Source organism: Quercus lobata, chromosome 2 (assembly GCF_001633185.2).
Source record: "Quercus lobata isolate SW786 chromosome 2, ValleyOak3.0 Primary Assembly, whole genome shotgun sequence".
Classification (NCBI taxonomy): domain Eukaryota; kingdom Viridiplantae; phylum Streptophyta; class Magnoliopsida; order Fagales; family Fagaceae; genus Quercus; species Quercus lobata.
This window is the reverse complement of record NC_044905.1, coordinates 25,863,311-25,886,820: the sequence shown is the minus strand read 5'-3', so window position 1 is coordinate 25,886,820 and position 23,510 is coordinate 25,863,311. Positions and strand designations below refer to the sequence as shown.

General features: G+C 34.3%; 1 protein-coding gene and 2 long non-coding RNA genes across 3 annotated transcripts; 1 reads left to right on the top strand and 2 right to left on the bottom strand.

Annotated features, from left to right (window-relative positions):
- Positions 1–4,355: 4,355 nt before the first annotated feature.
- LOC115975101 lies at positions 4,356–5,335 on the bottom strand. The gene is made up of 2 exons (XR_004088082.1): positions 5,251–5,335; positions 4,356–4,802 (listed from the first exon to the last, which is right to left on the bottom strand). It is a non-coding gene; the product is annotated as an uncharacterized LOC115975101 (long non-coding RNA).
- Positions 5,336–9,740: 4,405 nt separating this feature from the next.
- Positions 9,741–11,126, bottom strand: LOC115975100. Its single transcript, XR_004088081.1, has 2 exons — positions 11,043–11,126; positions 9,741–10,176 (listed from the first exon to the last, which is right to left on the bottom strand). It is a non-coding gene; the product is annotated as an uncharacterized LOC115975100 (long non-coding RNA).
- A 7,129-nt stretch (positions 11,127–18,255) lies between these two features.
- LOC115962009 (leiomodin-2-like) lies at positions 18,256–18,591 on the top strand. The gene has a single exon (XM_031080885.1). It carries the CDS (start codon positions 18,256–18,258, stop codon positions 18,589–18,591), a length of 336 nt encoding a protein of 111 aa, XP_030936745.1.
- The last annotated feature ends 4,919 nt before the right edge of the window (positions 18,592–23,510 follow it).

Sequence of the window (23,510 nt, the reverse complement as noted above, 5' to 3'; positions counted from 1 at the left end):
TTTTAATAAGTTTCTGAACAAATAAAATTGGTGTGTACATTATGAGGCAAATCAAGAAACTTACATGATTGTAAGTTTGTTTTCTAGGAGATGTGGAAGTTATATGATGTAACTCTTTAGGTGATAGCCTCTTTCAAGTTTATGTGATGAATTTTGTAGAAATTGTGCTTGATTTCTATTTACATATCACCTCACATGTATCACAAGCTCTTGCTAGTAGCACACACTGTACAAGTTACTCTTTGCTAAACTTTGTACATGTTATTGAGTGTGATTTTGTTTTGGCCATCCAAGATTGAAAATTCGTTATTTTTAATGCAAAATATGTTTGAAGTTTGATAATTTAAGGATAGTTGATTGAAAATCTTATTTTTGGGAAACGGGTTCAAAACAAGTGTTTTTAAAAAGCATTTCATCTCATACTCATACATTTTATTCATAAAATAATATACTTTGAGGAGTTTCTGTATAAAATTGCTCTGTTTTTTAAATTTTTTTTTTTCAAGAATTTCGATTGATTGAACCTGTTTCTCGACCGATCGAAATAGCGATTAAAAATTTGGTTGGGTTCTGTCTGTTTCAATCAGTGCTTGATCGCTGTTGGATCAATCGAAAGTCACATAGAGAGTTTTTTAAAACTTTGAGTTTTCACGTGTTCTATCACTTTCAAACTTTTTCAAAACCTCTTTTCTCTCTCTCTTCGATCGGTCAAGGCTTCCAATCAATTTTTTTGTCGTTTTCCCTCAAAATTTTTATAAGGTTTTTGTCTTCTAAGGCCGGTAAGACCATTATACCCCTCATTTTTCATTTATTTTCATGTTTCATGCATTGTGGGAAAATTTCGAACCTATGAAATTTTGGGGTTTTTATTGATTTAAGTTTTTTCTTTGGAAATTGATCAATGGGTTTTTGTTTTGTGACAATATAAAAGTGATCTTTGTGAATTAATTTGATCAATTTGATGATTTGGGAAAAATTGGAAATTCTAGGGCTTGAAACTACCCGATTTAGGGTTTTTGTTCCATTGAGCCTAATTTGATGAAATCGGCTTGTTAGATTGATTGATTTGATCATAATTTTATGTTATCTATCTTGTGTAATGATCAATTTGGTCAATTTGTTGGTTTTTTGAAAGTGGGTTTTCAAAATATGGGGTTTTTGATATAAACTCTATGCTCAAGCCAATTTTGTGATTTTAAAGTAAAATTGAACTTATTCTCACTGCATTAGAGCATGCATCATGTGTTGATATTGTTCATGCATCATATAGAATTATTATTTCTATATATTTCTGTGCTAACTTGCAGTCTGCCCTTGGTTTTTCTGTTTTTTTTTTTCTCTATCTCTTTTGTGTCTGTCCTTCTGCTCTTTAGCATTATTTTTAGGAAGACTAGAGCTAATAGGAAATCCTCTTCTTCTTTTGCCCCCACTTTTGATAGTGAGAGGTTCCTGAGTGAGAAAAACCAAGATGCGTATAAGAAGCTGAACCTTCGTAGGAATGTTTGGGCTGAGCGTAAGGTCATTTTAGATGAGTTAGATGGTGAGATTAGGAGAAACTTTGACCGTAGGGGCTGGTTGCCTTTGTTGGATGTTGATCATCCTCCTTCGGCTACCTTGATCAGAAAGTTCTACTCGAACCTCTCTGTCCACTCCTATGATTCCAACACTCTCGTGAGAAGTTGGATACGGGGTGATGAGTACAACATTACTCCTTCAGTAGTGGATGTGCTCTTGGGGTACCACTGGTCCCACATCCTGTTTATCCGTACGATGAGTCTCCACCCCTAGATGACATTATGTTATTTATTACTGGTACTTCTATCCAGTGGGGTTCTGATCCTCGGATCACCTCTCACGAGTTGACCAAGACTCATTATCTCTTTTTCCAGATTTCTTGCCATTCCATCTGGCCCATCTCTCATTTGCATACCATTCTTATAGAGAGATGTGCATTTTTGTATGCCCTTGTCACTGATGCTCTTATAAGCTTTCCTTATCTTTTCATTCGATCTTTGGTTAAGGTTCATAGGAGTAGTTCTATTGCTCATGCTCTTTTCTTTCCAGTTTTTATTCATCGGATTCTTTTGCATTTGGGTTTAGAGGAGTTTCTTGTGTCTGAGCCCGTTCATATTATAGCTCTCATAGGTGCCACATTTCTTAGGCAGAGGGCTGCTCAGATGAGAGCAAGCTCTAAACGCCCTAGGGTTGAGTCTTCTGGTGTCACACCTCTTCCTCCCTCTTCTACACGTGATACTTCTATTGAGGCATCTATCGATCCTGCTGCTGCTATTGTTCCCCCACCTTTTACTTCAAATGATTCAGACATTCGTCATATGTTGGAGACTGTCATGACCGTTCAGGTGGCTCATGGTCAGCTTTTGGTGGACATGCTTGAGGAGCTTCGATCTTTGCGAGCGGATTTGGAGAGTTTTCGATAGTCGCCTCTGCCACCTCCTTTTGATGATGAGTTATGATTGCCCTTTGGCAATTCGTCACAAAAAGGGGGAGTATATATGTAGGAAAGATTTTGTTGTTAGGGGGAGATTTTGTTGTGTTGGAGCTTTGGAGCTTTTAGATTATATCTAGGTGCTTTATTCTGTATTTACTTTTTTTTTTTTTTTGGCTCATGTATTTTTGGGTTGTCCATGATAGGGGGAGATACTTTGACTATATATGTTTCTTGTTTCACATTGTTTATTGATTTATATTTATGAGGTTATTCATGATATATGTCTTTATTTTTATGTTTTGTGAAATCAAGAAGTTATTTTGTTTTACTTTTATTTTCCATACATGCGTTTATGCATTTGTTGAGTGTTTTAGGAATATACATGTTGATTCAGTCGTGCTGCTGCCTACACTTGCAACTGATAGATAGTAGTTAGGTTGAATTTGTTGTGTTGGGCAATATTTTTGTAATGGGCTGTTTATTTTTTGTAAACTTTAAGCACTTTTATTTAGTTTGTGTTTTGTCATGGATTGCCAAAGGGGGAGTTTGTTGGGTTCTAAGACTTTAGGTTTAAATGTATTAGAACTTCAATTTGTAATGTTGGCAAACCATGATCAAAACGTTATTTCTTATTTTAGACTTGCTCAAAGTCTGTTTAAGTGTAAAATTGGAATCGAGTGTACTGCAGCATTTACTGTGTAAATCTGCTTGGCTCGATTGATCGAAAATTAGACTCGATCGATCGAAACTCATGCAGATTGTTTTTCTGCAGAATTTTCGAACTCAGCTCAAGCCCGTTTGACGTGTAGGGTTTTATGTTTTGTCTTAAGTATAAAAGGGAAAACCCTAGCCACGTTTAGAGGTTGCTCTTTATGTTGTGTGTGTGAATCTTTTGTGAGATCTAGAGATATTTGCCTTCACATACACTTAGAGTTTCTAATATCAAGATTGATGTCGAGAGCTTAGTAATCAATTCAGTTGCAAATTCAAGAGCTCAAAGATACACAAGCGGAAGTGCTTGTACTTGCTGGGAATTTAAGAAAGAAGTAGTCCGTGAACTCGGAGCTGTTACGTGGCCATGGTAGTAAGTTTCTTACTCAAGCTAGCAATAGGATATTCGTGGTCTTAGTCACTATTGTGTAAATTTCAATTCTTTCATAGTGAATTCGTTTTACCTTGAGGATAGCTAGGTTAAATCCTCCCTAGGTTTTTTACCGGTTTGGTTTTCCTAGGTTATCATATTGTTGTGTTCTTTATTTTCCGCACTTTACAATAATATAATATATTTGTGTTAACCTAGATTTGATAATTTGACTAAGTAATCACTTGACTAATTAACTAGGTTAATTTGGTTGTGTTTTAAGGGGTCTAAAAACGTACGTGTGTATATATATATATATATATATATTAATTAGATTTTATTTCGTTGAAAAAAAAAATATTATTACTCTGCCACTATAGCTATTAGCTACGACCTTATATTCTTTTATCCACTCATGGGTTCCCTTACATAACTCATACAGTTTTTGGGGCACTATTTACTTGTTGCATTTCCAAAGATTAAAGATATGCTATGCCATTGGTGTTGCTTGTAAAATCGTCGCTAGATTTTGAGCACAATTTGCTTATTTGAGCCAGATTTTAAGGAGCTGAATTAATAAATTATATACATAATACATTATTCTTATTTGAGCTAGGTGTATTTCACAAGGATATTTCTTTACTTATTTGAGTTATAGATATTTCACGGAACCAAATTAATAAAAATATCACAATTTGCTTATTTGAGTTAGATTTAAGGAGAAGAATTAATAAGAACAAAATTTGCTAATATGATCAAGGTTTTAGGATGCAGAATTAATAATAATAATAAATTAAAAAAAAAAATTGTACATAACAACTTGGATATAATGAATTCACAAACTGTCTTTTTATTTTTATTTTTTCTTTTGGCTAACAAAATAAGTGGAAGAATTAGAACCTAGCTAGGTTCTAATCATGGGGGAGAAGAAGGCAATGCCATTGAGCTGCGAGGCTCATGGTGATTGATTTTTATTTATGATGATTATTAAGTCTGCTGCAAAATAAAGCTCATTATTTTGCAAACAGATTTTGAAATTTAATACATGGAACAATATCGACTATGCACCCCTTCAATTTGCAGGACAGGAAATGGTGGTATTACTGCAGAGATGAAGGGTGCAGCCTGGGTTAAAGCAGCAGTTGCAGCCATTATATAGCTTTTCATCTGAAGATCCACAGGTCATATACTCCATACAAAAGCAAGATTCTGGGCACCCATCTGTCTGCGCAGTCGCAACTTTTGGATTGAAAACTCCCAGCAGAAATGCTCCTAACAACATAATCAAATAAAAAAATTCAGAATATATGTATGAATAACTACTGACCATATATTTTGGTCTCTATTTATACCAAACAGGTTTTTTATTTTTATACTTTATTTTTTAAATTCGATAATTATAGTGGGAGAGAGTGAATTTGTACTCTGGCTATCTCAATTGAAAACACCAATAAATATCATTTGAATTACAAGACTTTTGACTACTGTTTACAAATTGGCAACTGTAAGAAAGTAAAAAGATCAATAATACGTGCACAAATCTGAGTTATGTTAAAGTTGCTTTTAGTGAAACTAATAAAATGTCATAAGGCAGTAGTAGTATACTATTACCAAATACAAGTGGAGAAAACATAAATAAGTAAATCAATGGCCTTTGAATATGGCACTTTTAAAGAAAAGAAAGAGTTCAAATAAAAAGAAGAATGGTGTGGAAGCGTACCACACAATAGGAGAATCATAACATTAACATGAATTTTGTTGATGGCCATATTGGTTTTTCCCTATAGGTTTTAGGGTGTAGATATCGCATACTTATACTACAACGCTGATAACAATGATGACGACCATGATGATGGAAGCGAAGCAGCAACTCATTCAACTGTTAGCTTTTTACGTGGGCAAACATGATTCCACCTGTGGTTTGAACATTCAACTTTCTATTATTGTTTGCGCACACGGAACTAATTCTTAAGCACAGTAATTTAAGACTGAGGATATATGCATTCAGCATTCCATATCCATCGCTGCGGCCAAGTGATGCATTAGTCCACACACGCACATTATTAGATATTATACATATACAGAGTTTAAGATGCTACAAACTTTATCCAAAAATAAATTATACTAAAATAATGTGGTTACCGAGTTGTCAAGTTTTGGCATCAGATAGACAGAGACATTTAAGAAATATATGGGCACAGAGCAACTGGTGAGGGGTGAGCAGACAAATGGCGGTAGTTTTTGTTAGGAGATATGTCTTTGGCAAGGTTGCAAATATAACATATATAAACACCACTTGAGTAAAAAACATAAGCAATGGATTGGAGCCCAATTTAGTGGCGATTTCAGGAATTTTTTTTTTTCAAGATGGTTATTAAAAAATTTAAATTAAACAAAAATTTAATAAAAATAAAACTTAAATATATTAACATAAAAAAAAGGCTTAAATACATAAAGTTTTAAAATTTCCTTCGATGAGTTTTTCATATTTTGAAATTGTTGTATGATGGCTTCATTATTAATGCTATTAGCTGCATCTTTTTCAACGTACACAACCAAGTAATTATTAAACTACTGATCTCTCGTTCAATTACCAAAATCTTCCTATTAAAAAAAAACCAACATCTTGCCTAAATAAGTAACAATATAAAAAAATGTATTATCATTTTTTTATGATATATTCCTACGAATATTTTGTATTTTTTAAGGTAATCAAGATTAAATCAATGCAATGCTTCACTAATTTATTTTTTAGAGAAATCATGGCTAAAACCTCTTTGTAAATATATATATATATATATATATATTTATTTATTTATTTTACCTTGATCATTAGGATAAAAAGATGAGACCTTTTCTCACAACCATGGTGTAGTATCTAAAAAAGCATTATTCAAATAAGTACAAATTTGCTTAAAAGATGAATTTTGTAATAAAAGTGATTTTTTTATAAGAATTTTGTCCATAGTGCTAATAAACGAATAAAGGGTAAACTAGAAGTTCATTCAACGTATTCAACTTAGGCATTAAATCATTACATTCATATTCGATAAAGTATTAGGGCATTATTTCAGTGCATATGCATATGTACAAGATGTACCACATAAATCCAATAAATTAAGCTAAAGACAAAAGCAAGCATTAACTGACTAGCTATAGGAAAATATGCAATTAAATTTTTTTTTTTAAATAGTGATTTTAAAATATATCTTTTGAAAAAACAATTTAAAATATCATAATTAAACATTTGATTTGGGCTTTTAGGCGAATTTGTTTGTTTGGACAATTTTTGAAAAATGCTACGTCTACAACATTTTTACAACAAATTCAAGTTGGCAATTGTTACTAGTTCTAATTTGCCTATCATTGAAATTGTTTTTTTGTCCACTAAACAATTACCACCTACAATTTGTTATAAAAATGTTGTGAAAATATTATGAACATAACATTTGTCGCAATATTTTGGTTCAATCTTCAATGAACCAAAATTTTAGGGAGGTCAAATTTTATTTTTTATGGGCTTAAATTTTATTTAAAATGTTCAAGTTTATTTTTAGGGTGGTTAAGTTTTTTTTCTAGGGTGGTCAACAACACATTTTAATTGAATTTTTTTTAAGGTATAAAAATTATTTTTTCCAAGTTCAAGGTGGTCTTGTGACCACCCTAAAGTATACATAGTGCCGCCCTTGACCCAGTTATATTATATTAATTACTTATTCTTGTCACTAGTATCCAAATGTAAGATTTCACGACTAAGCCAACTCATCGGTTATGCATGAATATTCCAAACAATATTTAACTCAAAAACTTTCACAAACTATAGTTAGAGTTTAGTCAAATAAATCTTTTCAGATTTTATAATATTCTAAAACTGTTAATAATTAAAGAATTAATGTGTTGATTACTTCCAACATCAAAGGATTAGAGTGTCATTTCCCTTATATTTTGAGGCAACGTGTTATCTAAAACCTCAAGGGATGATTTTATAATTTACCAAAAAAATAATATAGGCCTTTTCTATTCATAATATTTGATTGTATTATATTAATTACTTATTCTTGTCATTAGTATCCAAATGTAAGATTTCACGACTAAGCCTTCAACGGACCAAAATTTTAGGGAGGTCAATTTTTTTTTTTTTATGTGCTTAAATTTTTATTTAAAATGTTCAAGATTATTTTTAGGGTGGTTAAGTTTTTTTTCTAGGGTGGTCAACAACACATTTAATTGAATTTTTTTTAAGGTATAAAAATTATTTTTTCCAAGTTCAAGGTGGTCCTGTGACCAACCTAAAGTATACATAGCGCCGCCCTTGACCCAATTATATTATATTAATTACTTATTCTTGTCATTAGTATCCAAATGTAAGATTTCACGACTAAACCAACTCATCGGTTATGCATGAATATTCCAACAATATTTAACTCAAAAACTTTCACTAACTATAGTTAGAGTTTATTACTATTAGTCAAATAAATCTTTTCAGATTTTATTATATTCTAAAACTGTTAATAATTAAAGAATTAATGTGTTGATTACTTCAAACATCAAGGAATTAGAGTGTCATTTCCCTTATATTATGAGGAAACGTGTTATCTAAAAACTCAAGGGAGGATTTTATAATTTACCCAAAAAATAATGTAGGCCTTTCCCATTCATCATGTTTGATTGTTTGAGGTCTTTGTGCTAGCTAAATGATTTCGTCGATGCTAGTTGGTCATGGCATGGTGACCTACATCAGCCAAATCCACTCACATCTCAGTCCCTAATAAGGGGTGAAGAAATTTTTTATTTATTTTATTTTATAAATAATACCAACCAATTTTGAGATTTTACAAAATGACAGTAATTACCGCAAACATTTCATAAAATTATGCTGGGTTTGTATAAATGTAATAGTTAAATCTGTGACTTCTCATATTATAACTTAATTTACAAAATATTTCATTAAAAAAAAAAAAGATTTCTATCCATTAGGTGTGTGCATAGTTCGGTTGGTTTGGTTTTTACACAAATTTTTCATCGAACTAACAGGGTCGGTTTTCCCATAACAAACATTGTTGTAGACAGCCTAAAGTCAAACTTTTGACTTGCAGCGGTGCTGATTTTCTCCATTGGGGCGGTGTAGGGCAATCAGTTTCAAACCCACAAATCAAAAACTCACTTAACCAACCCACAAATCAAAGACTTTATAAGTTTAAACAATAATTTTGCATTGAGAGCATAATCATAATTTTAACAGTTAGATCTTTAGATTTGTGGCACAAAACAAATCTTGACATTTAACGATTACAACGACAACGATATGTCACAGGCCTCAATCGGACCACCCAATCAAAAGTTATCATCAAAACAATATTCCACAATTATGATGCACACACACAATGGGCCATGATCATGTTTGATTTTAAACATTTAATTTTGATTGATTCTACCAAGAATTAATTTAAAATTAATTAAGTGTAAATATTTGATCAGATTGCATTTTTGAAGATATAATGTACTGTCCCTTCTCTCCAATAATAATAATTATAATAAATAAATAAAAACAAGAAAGAAAAAAAGAAAAAGAAAAAAAAGACATACATTGGTTTTGCATTCATTCTTTGTAATTGTCACTAGATTTTGAGCATAATTTTCTTATTTCATCTAAAATTTAAAGAGCCGAATTAGTAAAAATAATACAAGGTGCTTATTTGAGCTAGTCGCATTTCACAAGGATTTTTTCTTCACTTATTTGAGTTATATTTTAAAGAGACAAATTAATTAATTAAAAAAACATACAATTTGCTTATTTGAGCTAGATTTTAAGGATACGAATTAATTTTGATGAATAAAAGAATCAGATCACCTTTGTTGTGGATAAATTATTCAGCCCATAGGAGTAATGTTTAAATGGTCTTCTCAACAAATAAAATAATGCCACTTATGCAAATATGTGAATCATGTTCCTAATCATCACAAGAAATAAAAAATAAAAAATATTAGGTGATGTCACACTTGCATGAAGAATAATGTTTCATTGATTGGGAGGACCGTTGAATGGGAGGACCACTTCAATGGTCCTCCCATGGACCTAATAATTACTCATTCCTGGGTATCAAACCTGGGTCACTCGCATAGGAGACAAACTAGAATAAATGAGAAGAAACAATTTGTTAATTTGATCTAGGTCTTAAGCTGAATTAATAAAAAGAACACAACTGCACATTAGTGGGAGACAATGAGAATTCAGAGTCTTTTTATTTATTTCAAACACAATAAGTGGGGACGAAGGAATTAGAACCTATAGGTTCCAATCTTGGAGAGAATACATTGAGCAGAGCAATGCTCATAGTTATTTATTTTTATTTTACTATTACGACAATTATTAAGTCTGTTGCAAAATAAATCTCATTATTTGCAAACAGAGAATTTGAAATTTATTACATGGAACATCGACCACCCCTTCAAGTTTTAGGACAGTAAACTGTGGAATTATCGCACAGATGAATGGTGCAGCCTGGGTTACCGCAGCAGCTGCAGCCATCATATAGCGTATTGTCTGGCCCACAAGTCATATTAACTACGCACGGGCATTCTATCGTTGGGCAAGAAGCTTGCGCATTCACAACTTTTGGATTGAGAACTCCCACCATAAATGCACCTAAAAATATATGGTAATAAAAAAAAAATAAAAAAAATCAGAATGTATGAATGATTGAATAACAACTGACCATATATTTTGGTCTCTATTTATACCAAACAGGTTTTTTATTTTTATATTTTATTTTTTAAATTCGATAGTCATAATGGGAGAGTGAATTTATACATTGAATATCTTAATTGAAAATATCAATAAATATCAACTGAGTTACAAAACTATTGACTACTATATATAAATTGGCAGCTGTAAGGCAGTAAAAAAGCACAAATCTGGGTTACGTTAAAGTTGCTTTTAGTGAAACTAATAAAATGTCATAAGGCAGTAGTAGTATAAAATTACCAAAAACAAGTGGAGTAAACATAAATAAATAAATCAATGGCCTTTGAATCAGACGGCACTTTTTAAGAAAAGAAAGAAAGGGTTCAAATAAAAAGAAGAATGGTTGAATAACAACTGACCCTATATTTTGGTATCTATTTATACCAAACAGGTTTTTTATTTTTATATTTTATTTTTTAAATTCGATAGTTATAATGGGAGGGAGTGAATTTGTACTATGAATATCTCAATTGAAAAAACCAATAAATATTAGTTGAGTTACAAGACTCTTGACCACTATATACAAATTGGCAGCTATAAGAAAGCAAAAAAGATCAATAATTTGTTCAACGCGCACAAATCTGGATTATGTTAAAGTTGCTTTTAGTGAAACTAATAAAATGTCATAAGGCAGTAGTAGTATAAAATTACCAAAAGCAAGTGGGGTAAACATAAATAAATAAATCAATGGCCTTTGAATCAGAAGGCACTTTTTAAGAAAAGAAAGAAAGGGCTAAATTAAAAAGAAGAATGGTGTGGAAGCGTACCACACAGTAGGAGAATCATAACATTAACATGAACTTTGTTGATGGCCATATTGGTTTTTCCCTATGGGTTTTAGGGTGTAGATATCGCATACTTATACTACAACGCTGACAACAACGATGACGACCATGATGATGGAAACGAAGCAGCAACACATTCAACTGTTAGTTGTTTGTGTGGGCAAATATAATTCCTCCTGTGGTTTGAACATTCAACTTTCTATTATTGTTTGCGCACTCGAAATGAATTCTTAGGCACAGTAATTTAATACATAGGATGTGTGAATTCAGCAAGCCATGTCCATCGCTGCGGCCAAGTGATACATTAGTCCACACATGCGCATTATTAGATATTATACATATACAGAGAGTTTGAGATGCTACAAACTTTATCCAAAAAAAATTATAAAATAATGTGGTTACCGAGTTGTCAAGTTTTGGGCATCAGATAGACTCAGACTTTCAAGAAATATTGGGGCACAGAGCAACTGGTGAGGAGTGAGCAGACAAAATACGGTAGTTTTTGTTAGGAGATATATCTCTTTGGGAAGGCTGCAAATATAACAATATCAACACCACTTGAGTCAAAAACTTAAGCAATGTATTGGAACCCAATTATATTATATTATATATATATATATATATATATCAATTACTTATTCTTGTTTTCTCAAAAAAAAGAAAAAATAAAATACTTATTCTTGTCATAAGTATCCAAATGTATGATTTCACGACTAAGCCAACTCATCAATTACGCATGAATATTCCAACAATATTTAACTCAAAAACTTTCACTAACTATAGTTAGGGTTTATTACTATTAGTCAAATAAATCTTTTCAGATTTTATAGTATTCTAAAACTGTTAATAATTAAAGAATTAATGTGTTGATTACTTCAAACATCAAGGAATTAGAGTGTCATTTCCCTTATATTTTGAGGCAACGTGTTATCTAAAAACTCAAGGGAGGATTTTATAATTTACCCAAAAAATAATGTAGGCCTTTTTAATTCATCATGTTTGATTGTTTGAGGTCTTTGTGCTAGCTAAATGATTTCGTCGATGCTAGTTGGTCATGGCATGGTGACCTACATCAGCCAAATCCACTCACATCTCAGTCCCTAATAAGGGGTGAAGAAATATTTTATTTATTTTATTTTATAAATAATACCAACCAATTTTGAGATTTTACAAAATGACAGTAATTACCGCAAACATTTCATAAAATTATGCTGGGTTTGTATAAATGTAATAGTTAAATCTGTAACTTCTCATATTATAACTTAATTTATGAAATATTTCATTTAAAAAAATAAAGATTTCTATCCACTAGGTGTGTGTATAATTCAGTTAGTTTGATTTTCGTCCAAATTTTTCATTGAACTAATAGGGTCGGTTTTCCCATAACCATCATCGTTGTAGACCGCCTAAAGTCGAACTTATGACTTGTAGTGGTGCGGTTTTTCTCCATTGGGGTGGAGTCGGGCAATCAGTTTCAAAGCCACAAATCAAAAACTCACTTAACCAACCCACATATCAAAGACTTTATTGACACCTTATTTTACAACTTACATTTAACCGATATTAAGGGCAAAACAATAATTTTGCACTGAGTGCATAATCATAATTTTAACAATTAGATCTTTAAATTTGTGGCACAAAACAAATTTTGACATCTAACGATTACAACGGTGTGTCACAGGCCTCGATTGGACCACCCAATCAAAAGTTATCATCAAAACAATTTTCAACAATCGTGATGCACACACACAATATGGACCATGATCACATCTGATTTTAAACATTTAATTTTGATTAATTCTAACAAGAATTAATTTAAAATTAATTAAGTGTAAAAAATTGGTCAGATTGCATTTCAAAGATATAATTAATGTATAGTCCTTTCTCTCCAATAATAATTATAATTATAACTATAATAAATAAATAAAAACAAGAAAAAAAAAGACATACATTGGTTTTGCATTCTTTGTAATTGTCACTAGATTTTGAGCATAATTTTCTTATTTCATCTAAATTTTAAGGAGCCAAATTAGTAAAAATAATTCAATTTGCTTATTTGAGCTACACAAGGATTTTTCTTCACTTATTTGAGTTATATTTTAAAGAGGCTAATTAATTAATTAAAAAGAAACACACAATTTGCTTATTTGAGCTAGATTTTAAGGATATGAATTAATTTCGATGAATAAAAGAATTAGATTTTCTTTGCCGGGGATAAATTATTAAGTCTATGAGAGGAATGTTGAAATAGTCTTCCCAACCAATGAAACAATACAACCTATGCAAATGTGTAAATCATGTTCCTAATCATCACAAGAAATAAAATATAAAAAATACTGTAGGTGATGTCACACTTGCATAAAGATTAGCGTTTCATTGATTGGAACTACCACTTCAATAGTCCTCCCGAAAACTTAATAATTTCTCATTGTCAAGATAAACTTGGGTCTCTCGCATAGGAGTTGAACTAGAATTAAGGAGAAGAAACAATTTGTTAATTTGACTAGATCTTAAGCTGAATTAATAAAAAGAACACAATTGCACATTAGTGAAAGACAATGAATTCTCATACTATCTTTTTATTTTATTTTTATTTACTTCAAATACAATAAGAGGGCACGTTTGGTAAACTGTAATAGATACTTTAATGTAACAGATTTTTCCATGGCATAACTATTCGGTTGTTTGGTTATGTTTTTATTACAATGAATAGTTATTCCTTATGAATAACTATTCTTCAAAATGAGAAATAACTATTCCTTATCAAAAGTACTGAATATCTAGTCCTTCACCTTATGTAACAACTTTTTAAAAAAATTTCCTAAAAAACCATTAGTTGCCACATCTTCAAAAGAAAAGAAAATAATTTTTCTTGTTGTTAATTATTAGCTCTATTTTGAACACCTTAAAATAAGTATATTTTAAGAAATTTGACTTAAAAATGATTTAATTACACCTTCTTTTTATACTCTACTAAATTGTGGATGCATATTCAAAATTATATTCTTAAATGGTCACTAAACTAATGAATATTAATACTTATTACATTCTAACTTGATGTGTTCCTTATAATATTTATTCCTATTCCCATATAATAATCATGATAATTTATCAAACGTGTCCTAAGTGGGGATAGAGGAATTAGAACCGATAGGTTCTAATCATGGAGAGAGAATACATTGAGCAGAGCAATGCTCATAGTTATTTATTTTTATTTTACTATTATGACAATTAGGACAATTATTAAGTCTGTTGCAAAATAAATCTCATTATTTGCAAACAGAGAATTTGAAATTTATTACCTGGAACATCGACCGCCCCTTCAATTGGTAGGACAGTAAAGTGAGGTATTATCGCACAGATTAATGGTGCATCCTCGGTTATCACAGCAAGTGCAGCCATTATATGGCGCCGGCGTATTGTCTGGCCCACAAGTCATATTAAATACGCACAAGCATTCTGACGTTGGGCAAGAAGATTGCGCAGTCACAAATTTTGGATTGAGAACTCCCACCATAAATACACCTAACAATATAGTAATTTAAAAAAAAAAAAAAAAATCAGAATGTATGAATGATTGACCATTGATTTTTCCCTCAATTGACAGGGCAAAATAAGTTTTTCTTTGAATTCAACTAGACAGTTTTTTTTATTTATTTTTTATTTATTTTTTTTATATATATTTAAAGTAATCCTACAAATATAAATTATTTTACAAAATTGTTGATATGACTTAAGTATTTTTAAAAATAATTATTGGTAAATAAAAATATGATATTGTAGTGATCATATTAGAACTAATAAAAATTTGACACATCAATAGTTTGTAGTTATAACATTTTTCTTATTTTTATTATCTTAAAAGCAATAGCTTTTAACCACCATTTATGAGTGTAAGGACTGAAATTGGGTTGGACCCAAAATAGGATTGGGTTCTGGCCCAAGCGGCCAAAATAATAAATTTGTAAAGCGTGAATGAAAGAACTAGATCTATTCTAGAAGAAAAACGATTCAATTTGGTAATTTAAGATTGTTAGACACAAGTAGAATAAGAAAATCAGTCATCAAAGTAACTCAAGTAGTTTGTATCATATATTTTTGTTGAATAATAAAATTGTACAAGAGTTACAATCTTGATTTTCTTCCTCCCCTTTTTTAGTATATCTTCCCATGTTATATAATACAATCTTGGTGTCATCCTTACCACACACGTGTAGGTTAGATTCAGGGGACTCCTTCTTGTCCCATCTAGCACCTCCTAGAACCATCAACCAGCACCTGTAAGGCTGCTTGATCACTATTCAGGCATCACTTCCACATTAATGCAGCCAAAGAGTTGGTTGAGAGGCATTTAATGCGGAGGTAGCAACTTTTGAAGATATTTGTTTACCTTTCTTTTCTTACCCCTGGTTCAATGTCCAACCCTTAGTTGTGATGTAACTCCGAAGTAAGTCCGTGATGATATGACACTCAGATCTACCTCGGACACATGTTGTCGAGAAGACTTTTGTCCTCGGACGCTTATTGGACCTATCTCATATTGTCTCTACTCCTCTCTTCATTTTGTTCTCCTCATAATCTTATTTGGACCTCCTTGGATGGTCTAACGTCCTCAGATCGAGCCATAGGCCTAGTTAATACTACCTTAACAATACTTCCTAATTAACTGGCCCCTACAATAACCCCTCAAAATCTTGCTTTTTGACTCCTCGGGAGAAAAGGACTGTTAGGTTCTAAATGTTTAGAACAATTGGCAAATCATGAACACAAACTTGTCTAGATATAGATCTTAGAGTCTATAGGTTTTATTAAACAATGCTCAATGTGATTCAAGTCAAGATTCAAGAACATACAAGCTGCAGGAAGAAGATTTCATAATCTGTTTGGTTCGACCGATCGAAAGACAGGCTCGATCGATCGAAAGTCGTATCTGCAGAATTTTAATTAAGCCCAAACAGCAGTTCAAGCCCATTTAGGATTAAGGTTTCTAATCTACTTCTCCCAGTATATAAAGGAAACCCTAAGCACGTTTTTATGTGGCTTTTCAGAGAGAAAAGAGTGTGTCTCTTTTGTATTTAGGGTTTTGTTCCTAAAAACTCTCTTATGTCTTCTACCGGTGCTATTCCTTGAAGAATCTCAAGATCCGGTATTGTAGAAGTTGCCGTCTTCTCTTGTCATCAAAGGTGTTGATAATCTAAATCTTCAAGAGTGATCTTGAAGTCACAAACAGGAGAGTTTGTGTTGCTAAACCTTTGAGTGGGATCTCAAAGTCACAAACGGGGGTGTTTGTGTTTTGCAAAGACCAAAGAAAGAAGGAGTCCGTGGATTCGGAGCTTGCACGTAATCGTGTCAGTAAGTTCTACTGGTTGGTAGCAATAAGAAGTCGAGCGTGGGGGCTTGTAAGTCTTATTGTATGAACTTCGATTCTTTCTAGTGGATTTGCTTTTTACCTTGAAGATAGCTAGGTTAAATCCTCCCCAGGTTTTTTACCGGTTTGGTTTTCCTAGGTGATCATATCATTGCCTTATTTATTTTCCGCTACTATGCATGATATGATTGTTTGATTGTGATAACCTAGACTTGGAATTTGGACTAAGTAACAACTTGGCTAATTACCTAGGTTTAATCAATTGTTTAAGGGGTCTAAAAACTGACAAGGACAATTTTGATGTCCTCAGCCCATCTTGTTTTTGGTTCTACTCTGTATTCCTGACCTCCTACATGTCTTTTTGTATGCTCTGGGCACGCTCTTGACACTTCGGCGTCCAAGCATGCCAACATTAAATTTTGGCGACGCCCTTGTCCCCCACGTTCAACGGTAAGATGTAAATCGAACGGTGGAGGGTTTTTCTTGTTTTACAAGCGAGAACTTTCCCGCTTGTAACTTCTGCGCTACTATAAATAGCTTTTCAAATCAATTCTCTCTCTTACTTTCAGCAATCACACAATCCTAGAGCTCATACACTAAACCTGTATCTTTCTTTCGTTTCCCTGTGCATTTACAAATACTAGAATCTTGTCCGAGGACCCTCTTTCAAACCTGTAAGTCTTCTTAAAACCTTTTTAGCTTTCATCTTAAACTTGTTAATTTTTCTTCGAAACCCTTTAGGAAAATGGGTAAGTTCAAATGTCTGGTTGAGTACGAGGAGGGTATGAGAAGTTTCAGGGCTAAGTATAGGATCCCACCAACAGTGGGTGTGAGGTATGCGACCTAGGGGGAGTGGGTCGGTGCTAGGAAAACAGGGGAGATGGTTATTCCCATGATTGCCTTCATAGAGGGTGGGATGACCATTCCCATGGGTACCATTACCAGGAATTACCTTAGGTTTTTTAGGTTATCTTCCACACAGTGTGCCCAAAACATGTTTAGGGTCTTGGGAAGTATAGAAACTTTGAACGAGAGAATGAACCTAAACCTGACCCACCATGATGTGAATTGGGTGTACAATCTGCACCATTTGAAGGGGCAGGGATATTACCTCAAATCGAGGTATCCTGCAGTAAGATTAATCCAGTTCCTTCCCACTTCCAACAAGAATTTAAAGGAGGATTTCCTTATCTTCTTCAGGGAATGGCATGATGGCCTACCCTGTCCAATGGAGGAAGGAGAGCCAGGTGGGGGAATAGCTGTAGATTCATGAATTTTGATTTATGTTTCCATTCTATGTCTCAATGTCCTTGTTCCTAATAAAGCCCCATTCTAATTCAATGATTTTATAGACAAGCATACTACCAAGCCTAAACTCAGTTTAGTTAATAAGGCAAGCTTGGATAGGGTCTTGCAAGCCGAGGTGTATGTGAACGAAGTTGACGGTCAACTCCGAGTAGCTCATCTGATCCTTGGATACACCCCCCTTTCGTTCGCCTTCCAAACCCCCAAGTACGTGATCAAAGCTCGCGACCCCCAGCTCTACCGCATCAGTGTTACATACCAAGGGTTTGTCGTTCCAGAAGGTGTTCCACTCCCTAGAGATACATCCCACACTCAACCACTTTTCGTTGCCACTCCTTCAGTAGGAGCATCTTCATCCCAGCTCGTTCTCAGGGAAGAGGAGGAAAGAAGAGAAGAAGGAGAAGAAGAAGAAGAAGGAGAAGAAGAAGAAGAAAATCCAAACGAAGTTGTAGATTTATCAGATTCCTCTGAAGAATTCGAGGCTTTTAACCAGACTTACCTCCCGAGGAAGTCTTTGACGAAATGGGTATCCAAAGGAAGCCTCAAAGGAGTTTAATAGAGCTGATAGAAAATCAGCCGAGAAAAAGTGTACCGGGGAAGTCCACCCAACCTCAGATCCCCCCTCCTCGTCCCAAATCTCCTCCTCCTGCTCCTCACCCACCTCAGCCCATTAGACCTGATCCTGTTGATCCAAAAAGGAGAAGGGAGCAAAAAGGGAAGGATGTGGTTGAGACAGGAAGGTCCCGTCCGACCCAGGAAGAGGAAGCTCAACGAGCTGCAAAGCAACAAAAAGTCATCCACCCATCTCAACGAGGCTGGGAGAGGTCGGACACTCAACCTCCTGAGCCACAAGCCTAGCTCCCAGTGCCCATGCACAATAGGGAGCCCTTGAGGGATGATGCATCACTCAGGAACTTCAACGGTGGCATTGGGTGCCACGTTGCCTCGGCCGTGGAGGAGGCCTTGTTGCTCCCCAAGGACATGGCTGACCTGAGGAACATGAGGAAGAATGAAGTTTTCCTTAACTGCAAAAGATACCTGGGAATGGTATAATATTAACTTTTTTTTTTCTTTTGTTTATAATTATTATTTATAGACATATATATTTTTTATTGGCTACAGTATTAATGTTTTTTTTTTAGGCTGTCCAAGCCACTTTCAGGCAAGGTTTTCAGACCCAGACTGTTCATTGAACCGTAAAAGGGAGAGGTTCAAGGTTTTTGTGGTCGAATCGAGGTCGAACCGGGGTCGAACCGTGACGACGTCATAATTAATTTAATAATTATTTTTAATATATATAAAAACATTAAATTAATAAAAAAAAATAAACTAAAATAGTCCAAAACAAATATATATAATATTTTTTATGACATAACTTTCATAATGCAAATAAAAATTATTAAATTCTAAAAAAACATAAATAGCTATTTTCCTTTTCTTGATTACAAGATTAGAAACATTATGGAAAAGTAAGTTTCCAACTAAATAAAAAAAGCCCAAAATGTGCCAAGGTAGAAACGGGATGAAGGGATTGTAACAAAATGGGGGAGTCATGAGGCAACTACTGGTTGGTCTAAGTGTCAAGTCTCAACAAGTGTGTTGAGTTGTGAAGTGACCACTTTTTTGACAAATATTATTTTCAGGGAAAAGCTTTTAAGAAATTGTTAGTCGGCTTTACAAAGTCATATGGGGGAGCAATTAATAACACTCAGTCTTTAACTCTTTCTCCTCCATTCGACTCTTGACGCGTGTATTGTCAGACTACCAATTACTTGATATTGATATAAATCCAAGCTGCGCATGACTGTAGGACATTTGAAAAGAAAGAAAGCGTATGGGTGTATTTACCTTTTCTTTTCTTTTTTTTCTTTCGTTTTTTCTCCTCCACACACGTATTCCCCATCCCCACTCCTCTGAAGTCTCATCTTGATTTTATTTTTCTAGACTCTTCCTTCTCCACAGAATGTGTCCTCTGCTTTTAGTTTTCTTTCTTTCTCTCTAGCTCTCTGTTTCTTATTCTCTTTCTCTCATACTCTCACCCTATCACACACACATTACCAACGGAGAACAAAGCTAGAATTTAAAGCTTGCTTCGCCCAAGAGAAGAGTTTCTGAAGAGAGGGAGCTGCGTGATGTGCTCTGAAGAGAGAAGAAGAAGAAACATAAAGACATGCTGTGTTTCTCTGAAGATGGCAATGGCAGAGTTTCTGAAGATAGGATTTACTCCCAGCAGTTGTGTGTGTGTGTGTGTGTGTGTGTGTGTGTTTTTTTTTTTTTTAAGGTTCAGATTCAAAGGGAACCGTGAGAACCGGTCTGATCACGGTTCTCAGAACTGTGCGATTGAACCGCGGTTCGAACAGTTTCCTATTTTTTTGGCATAGACCGATTCTTAAGCTTAAAAGAACCGTGATTATGAGAGGTTCACGGTTTTTCCGTTCGGACCGTACAGTCCAGTCCGGGATTCAAAACCATGCTTTTAGGTTGGAAGAGATTACCAATAACTGATATCAACAGTTGGAAGATGAAAGGAAAAAATGGTCGGCAGCTATACAAACACTGATAATATTCGAACATAATGTTGCCGATCTGAAGAAAAAGTTGACCAGTGAGGAGCAGGCTCACCGTAGCTCTGACTCGGCCTTGGAAGGCGTAGAGAGGCAGGCCGAGGAACAGAGGAAACGTCTGCGTGAGACCGCCGACCAATTGACTGCTGCCCAGGAGCAAGTGGCAGCACTCAAGAAACAACTGGAGGAAGCCCAAAGGCTGAAAGACCAAGCTTAGAAGTCCAAGGCCGAAGCTGAGAAGGCACAGATTGAGGCCGAGAAAGCAAGAGACGAGGCTGAGCAGAAGGGTTATGACCTTGGAGTGGCTGAGATCGAGGAAACCCTTAGGACAGAGGTCCTAGCTGTGTGTCGCATTTTCTGCGCCCAAACTTGGGATGAAGCCTTAACCCGAGTTGGGGTAGAGGCTTCATCCGAGCTGAGGAAACCAGAAAATGTGTTTTACCCTTCTGCAATACGAGCCTCAAACCTTCCTTCTGCTCAAAATGATGTGGCTTCTTTAGTTGTTGAACCAAGTAAAGAAGCACAGCCTCAGAATCCTCCTCTTCCCAGCCAGCAAAAGCCAACAAAAGAACTTGGTGCTTCCCAAGAAGTATCCTCGGATAAAGCTACTACTGTTCCGGAAACAGGAGCAGCTTCCCAAGGCTTTCAGCAAGACTTGGCTTCAACAGTTATGCTTGCTAAGGGAGCTACTAAAGATAAAGAGGGAACAACTACCTCGGAGGAAGATAACCCAACCAACAAAACTTCCAAGCTTCAAATTAAGCTGAAAAAATGAGCTTGCTTTTGTTATGTAATTAAAACTTTTGCAAGGAATTCTGTTTCTGTTGTTTTTTTTTAGACATATTTTAATGAAGTGTGCATTTTTACTTTTTGGAATTCGTTTGAGTTGTTGTTTATTTCATTTTTGTTTTATTTGTTTTGTTATTTTGTTTTTGAGTAGCTTTCATCTTGACTACCCTTTGTTTATACAAGAGAAAAAACATAATTTACACACTCTTTTAATTGGCAATTAAGATGAATGATAACCATTGAGTCTATAATATTACATAGATATATTTTGGATACATATATATCCAGTCTAACAAGTTTATCCTTAAGAAAATGTCCAAAAGTTGTATAAAGTTAAGTCCATAGCACCTCAGTATGCTTTAAATGATACTTACGAGCTTATTGAGATTTATATCTATACTAGGTATTTTAGGAACCTTGTGATCCGAGAATGGGACTTAAGGGTTTACTCCCTTTTAATGCCCAAGTTTGTGTTGCACTAGTATTTTAATAACAAGAGGTTGTATTAGTTTCTATTGAACCTGCTTAATGCTCCAACAGACGTCATAGGGTATTAATTTCCACTAAGTTTGTGGTCCGAGGGACCTGACATAACTTAGTTTCTGTTCAATACTTCAATAGATGTTATAGGGTATTAACTTCCACTAAGTTTGTGGTCCGAAGAACTTGACATAACTTAGTTTCTGTTCAATACTTCAATAGATGTCATAGGGAACTTGACATAACTTAGTTTCTGTTCAATACTTCAATAGATGTCATAGGGTATAAATTTCCACTAAGTTTGTGGTATGAGGAACCTGACATAACTTAGTTTCTGTTTAATACTTCAATAGATGTCATAGGGTATTAATTTCCACTAAGTGTGTGGTCTGAGGAACCTGACATAACTTAGTTTCTGTTCAATACTTCAATAGATGTCATAGGGTATTAATTTCCACTAAGTTTATGGTCCAAGGAACCCGACATAACTTAGTTTCTGTTTAATACTTCAATAGATATCATAGGGTATTAATTTCCACTAAGTGTGTGGTTTGAGGAACCTGACATAACTTAGTTTCTGTTCAATACTTCAATAGATGTCATAGGGTATTAATTTCCACTAAGTTTATGGTCCGAGGAACCTGACATAACTTAGTTTCTATTTAATACTTCAATAGATGTCATAGGGTATTAATTTCCACTAAGTTTATGGTCCGAGGAACCTGACATAACTTAGTTTCTGTTTAATACTTCAATAGATGTCATAGGGTATTAATTTCCATTAAGTTTCTGTTTAAAACTTCAATAGATATGGAAATACATGATGTATGATTGACATAAATTAAAAGAAGACTAAACAAGATTACTTTTATTAATAATAATACCTCTTCAGATTGTTTACATTACAAGGATGGAGTACAGCTTTTTCATCTAAGTCTTCTAGATAATAGGCTCCTATTCCGGCTACTGAAGTAATCTGATACGGTCCTTCCCAATTAGGCCCCAATTTTCCCCAAGCTGGATTCTTGGTGGTTCCCAGAACTTTCCTCAGCACCAGATCTCCTACAGTTAACGGCCTCAGCTTTACATTGGTATCATAGCCTTGCTTGAGTTTATGCTGGTAGTAAGCCATTTGGACTATTGCATTCTCCCTTCGCTCTTTGATCAAGTCCAAACTTTTTTCTAACAGCCCATCATTACTGTCCGAGATAAATGCACTAGTCCTTAACATTGGGAAACCAGTTTCCAGAGGGATGACGGCCTCGACTCCATATGTCATTGAGAAAGGAGTCTCTCCTGTTAACCGTCGAGGCATTGTTCGATATGTCCAAAGGACATGTGGCAATTCCTCCACCCATTTTCCTTTTGCATCATCCAGCCTCTTTTTAAGTCCATTGACTATAACCTTGTTGACAGCCTCAGCTTGCCTATTCCCTTGAGGATAGGCTAGAATGGAATATCTATTCTTTATCCCTAAATTAGAACAGTATTGCTTGAAGGTTTTACTACCAAATTGAAGGCCATTATCCGAGAATAGGGCGTGGGGAGTTCAGAATCATATAACGATATTCTTCCAGATAAACCTTTTAACATCTACATCTCTGATGTTAGCCAAAGATTCAGGTTCGACCCACTTAGTGAAATAATCCGTGCCGACCAGCAGATACTTTTTGTTTCCTAATGCTTTAGGAAAAGGACCTACAATATCTAAACCGCACTGAGCAAAAGGCTAAGGGCTGGAAAGAGGATTAAGAATTCCTCCAGGTTGGTGGATGTTTAGAGACAATCTCTGACATTGGTCACATTTTCTAACATACTCTTGCGCTTCCTTCTACATATTTGGCCACCAGTATCCTTGAGTAATGGCCCGGTGAGATAAGGACCTTCCCCCCATGTGACTTCCACAAATTCCTTCATGTAGTTTCTCTAGAAGTGACTCTGACA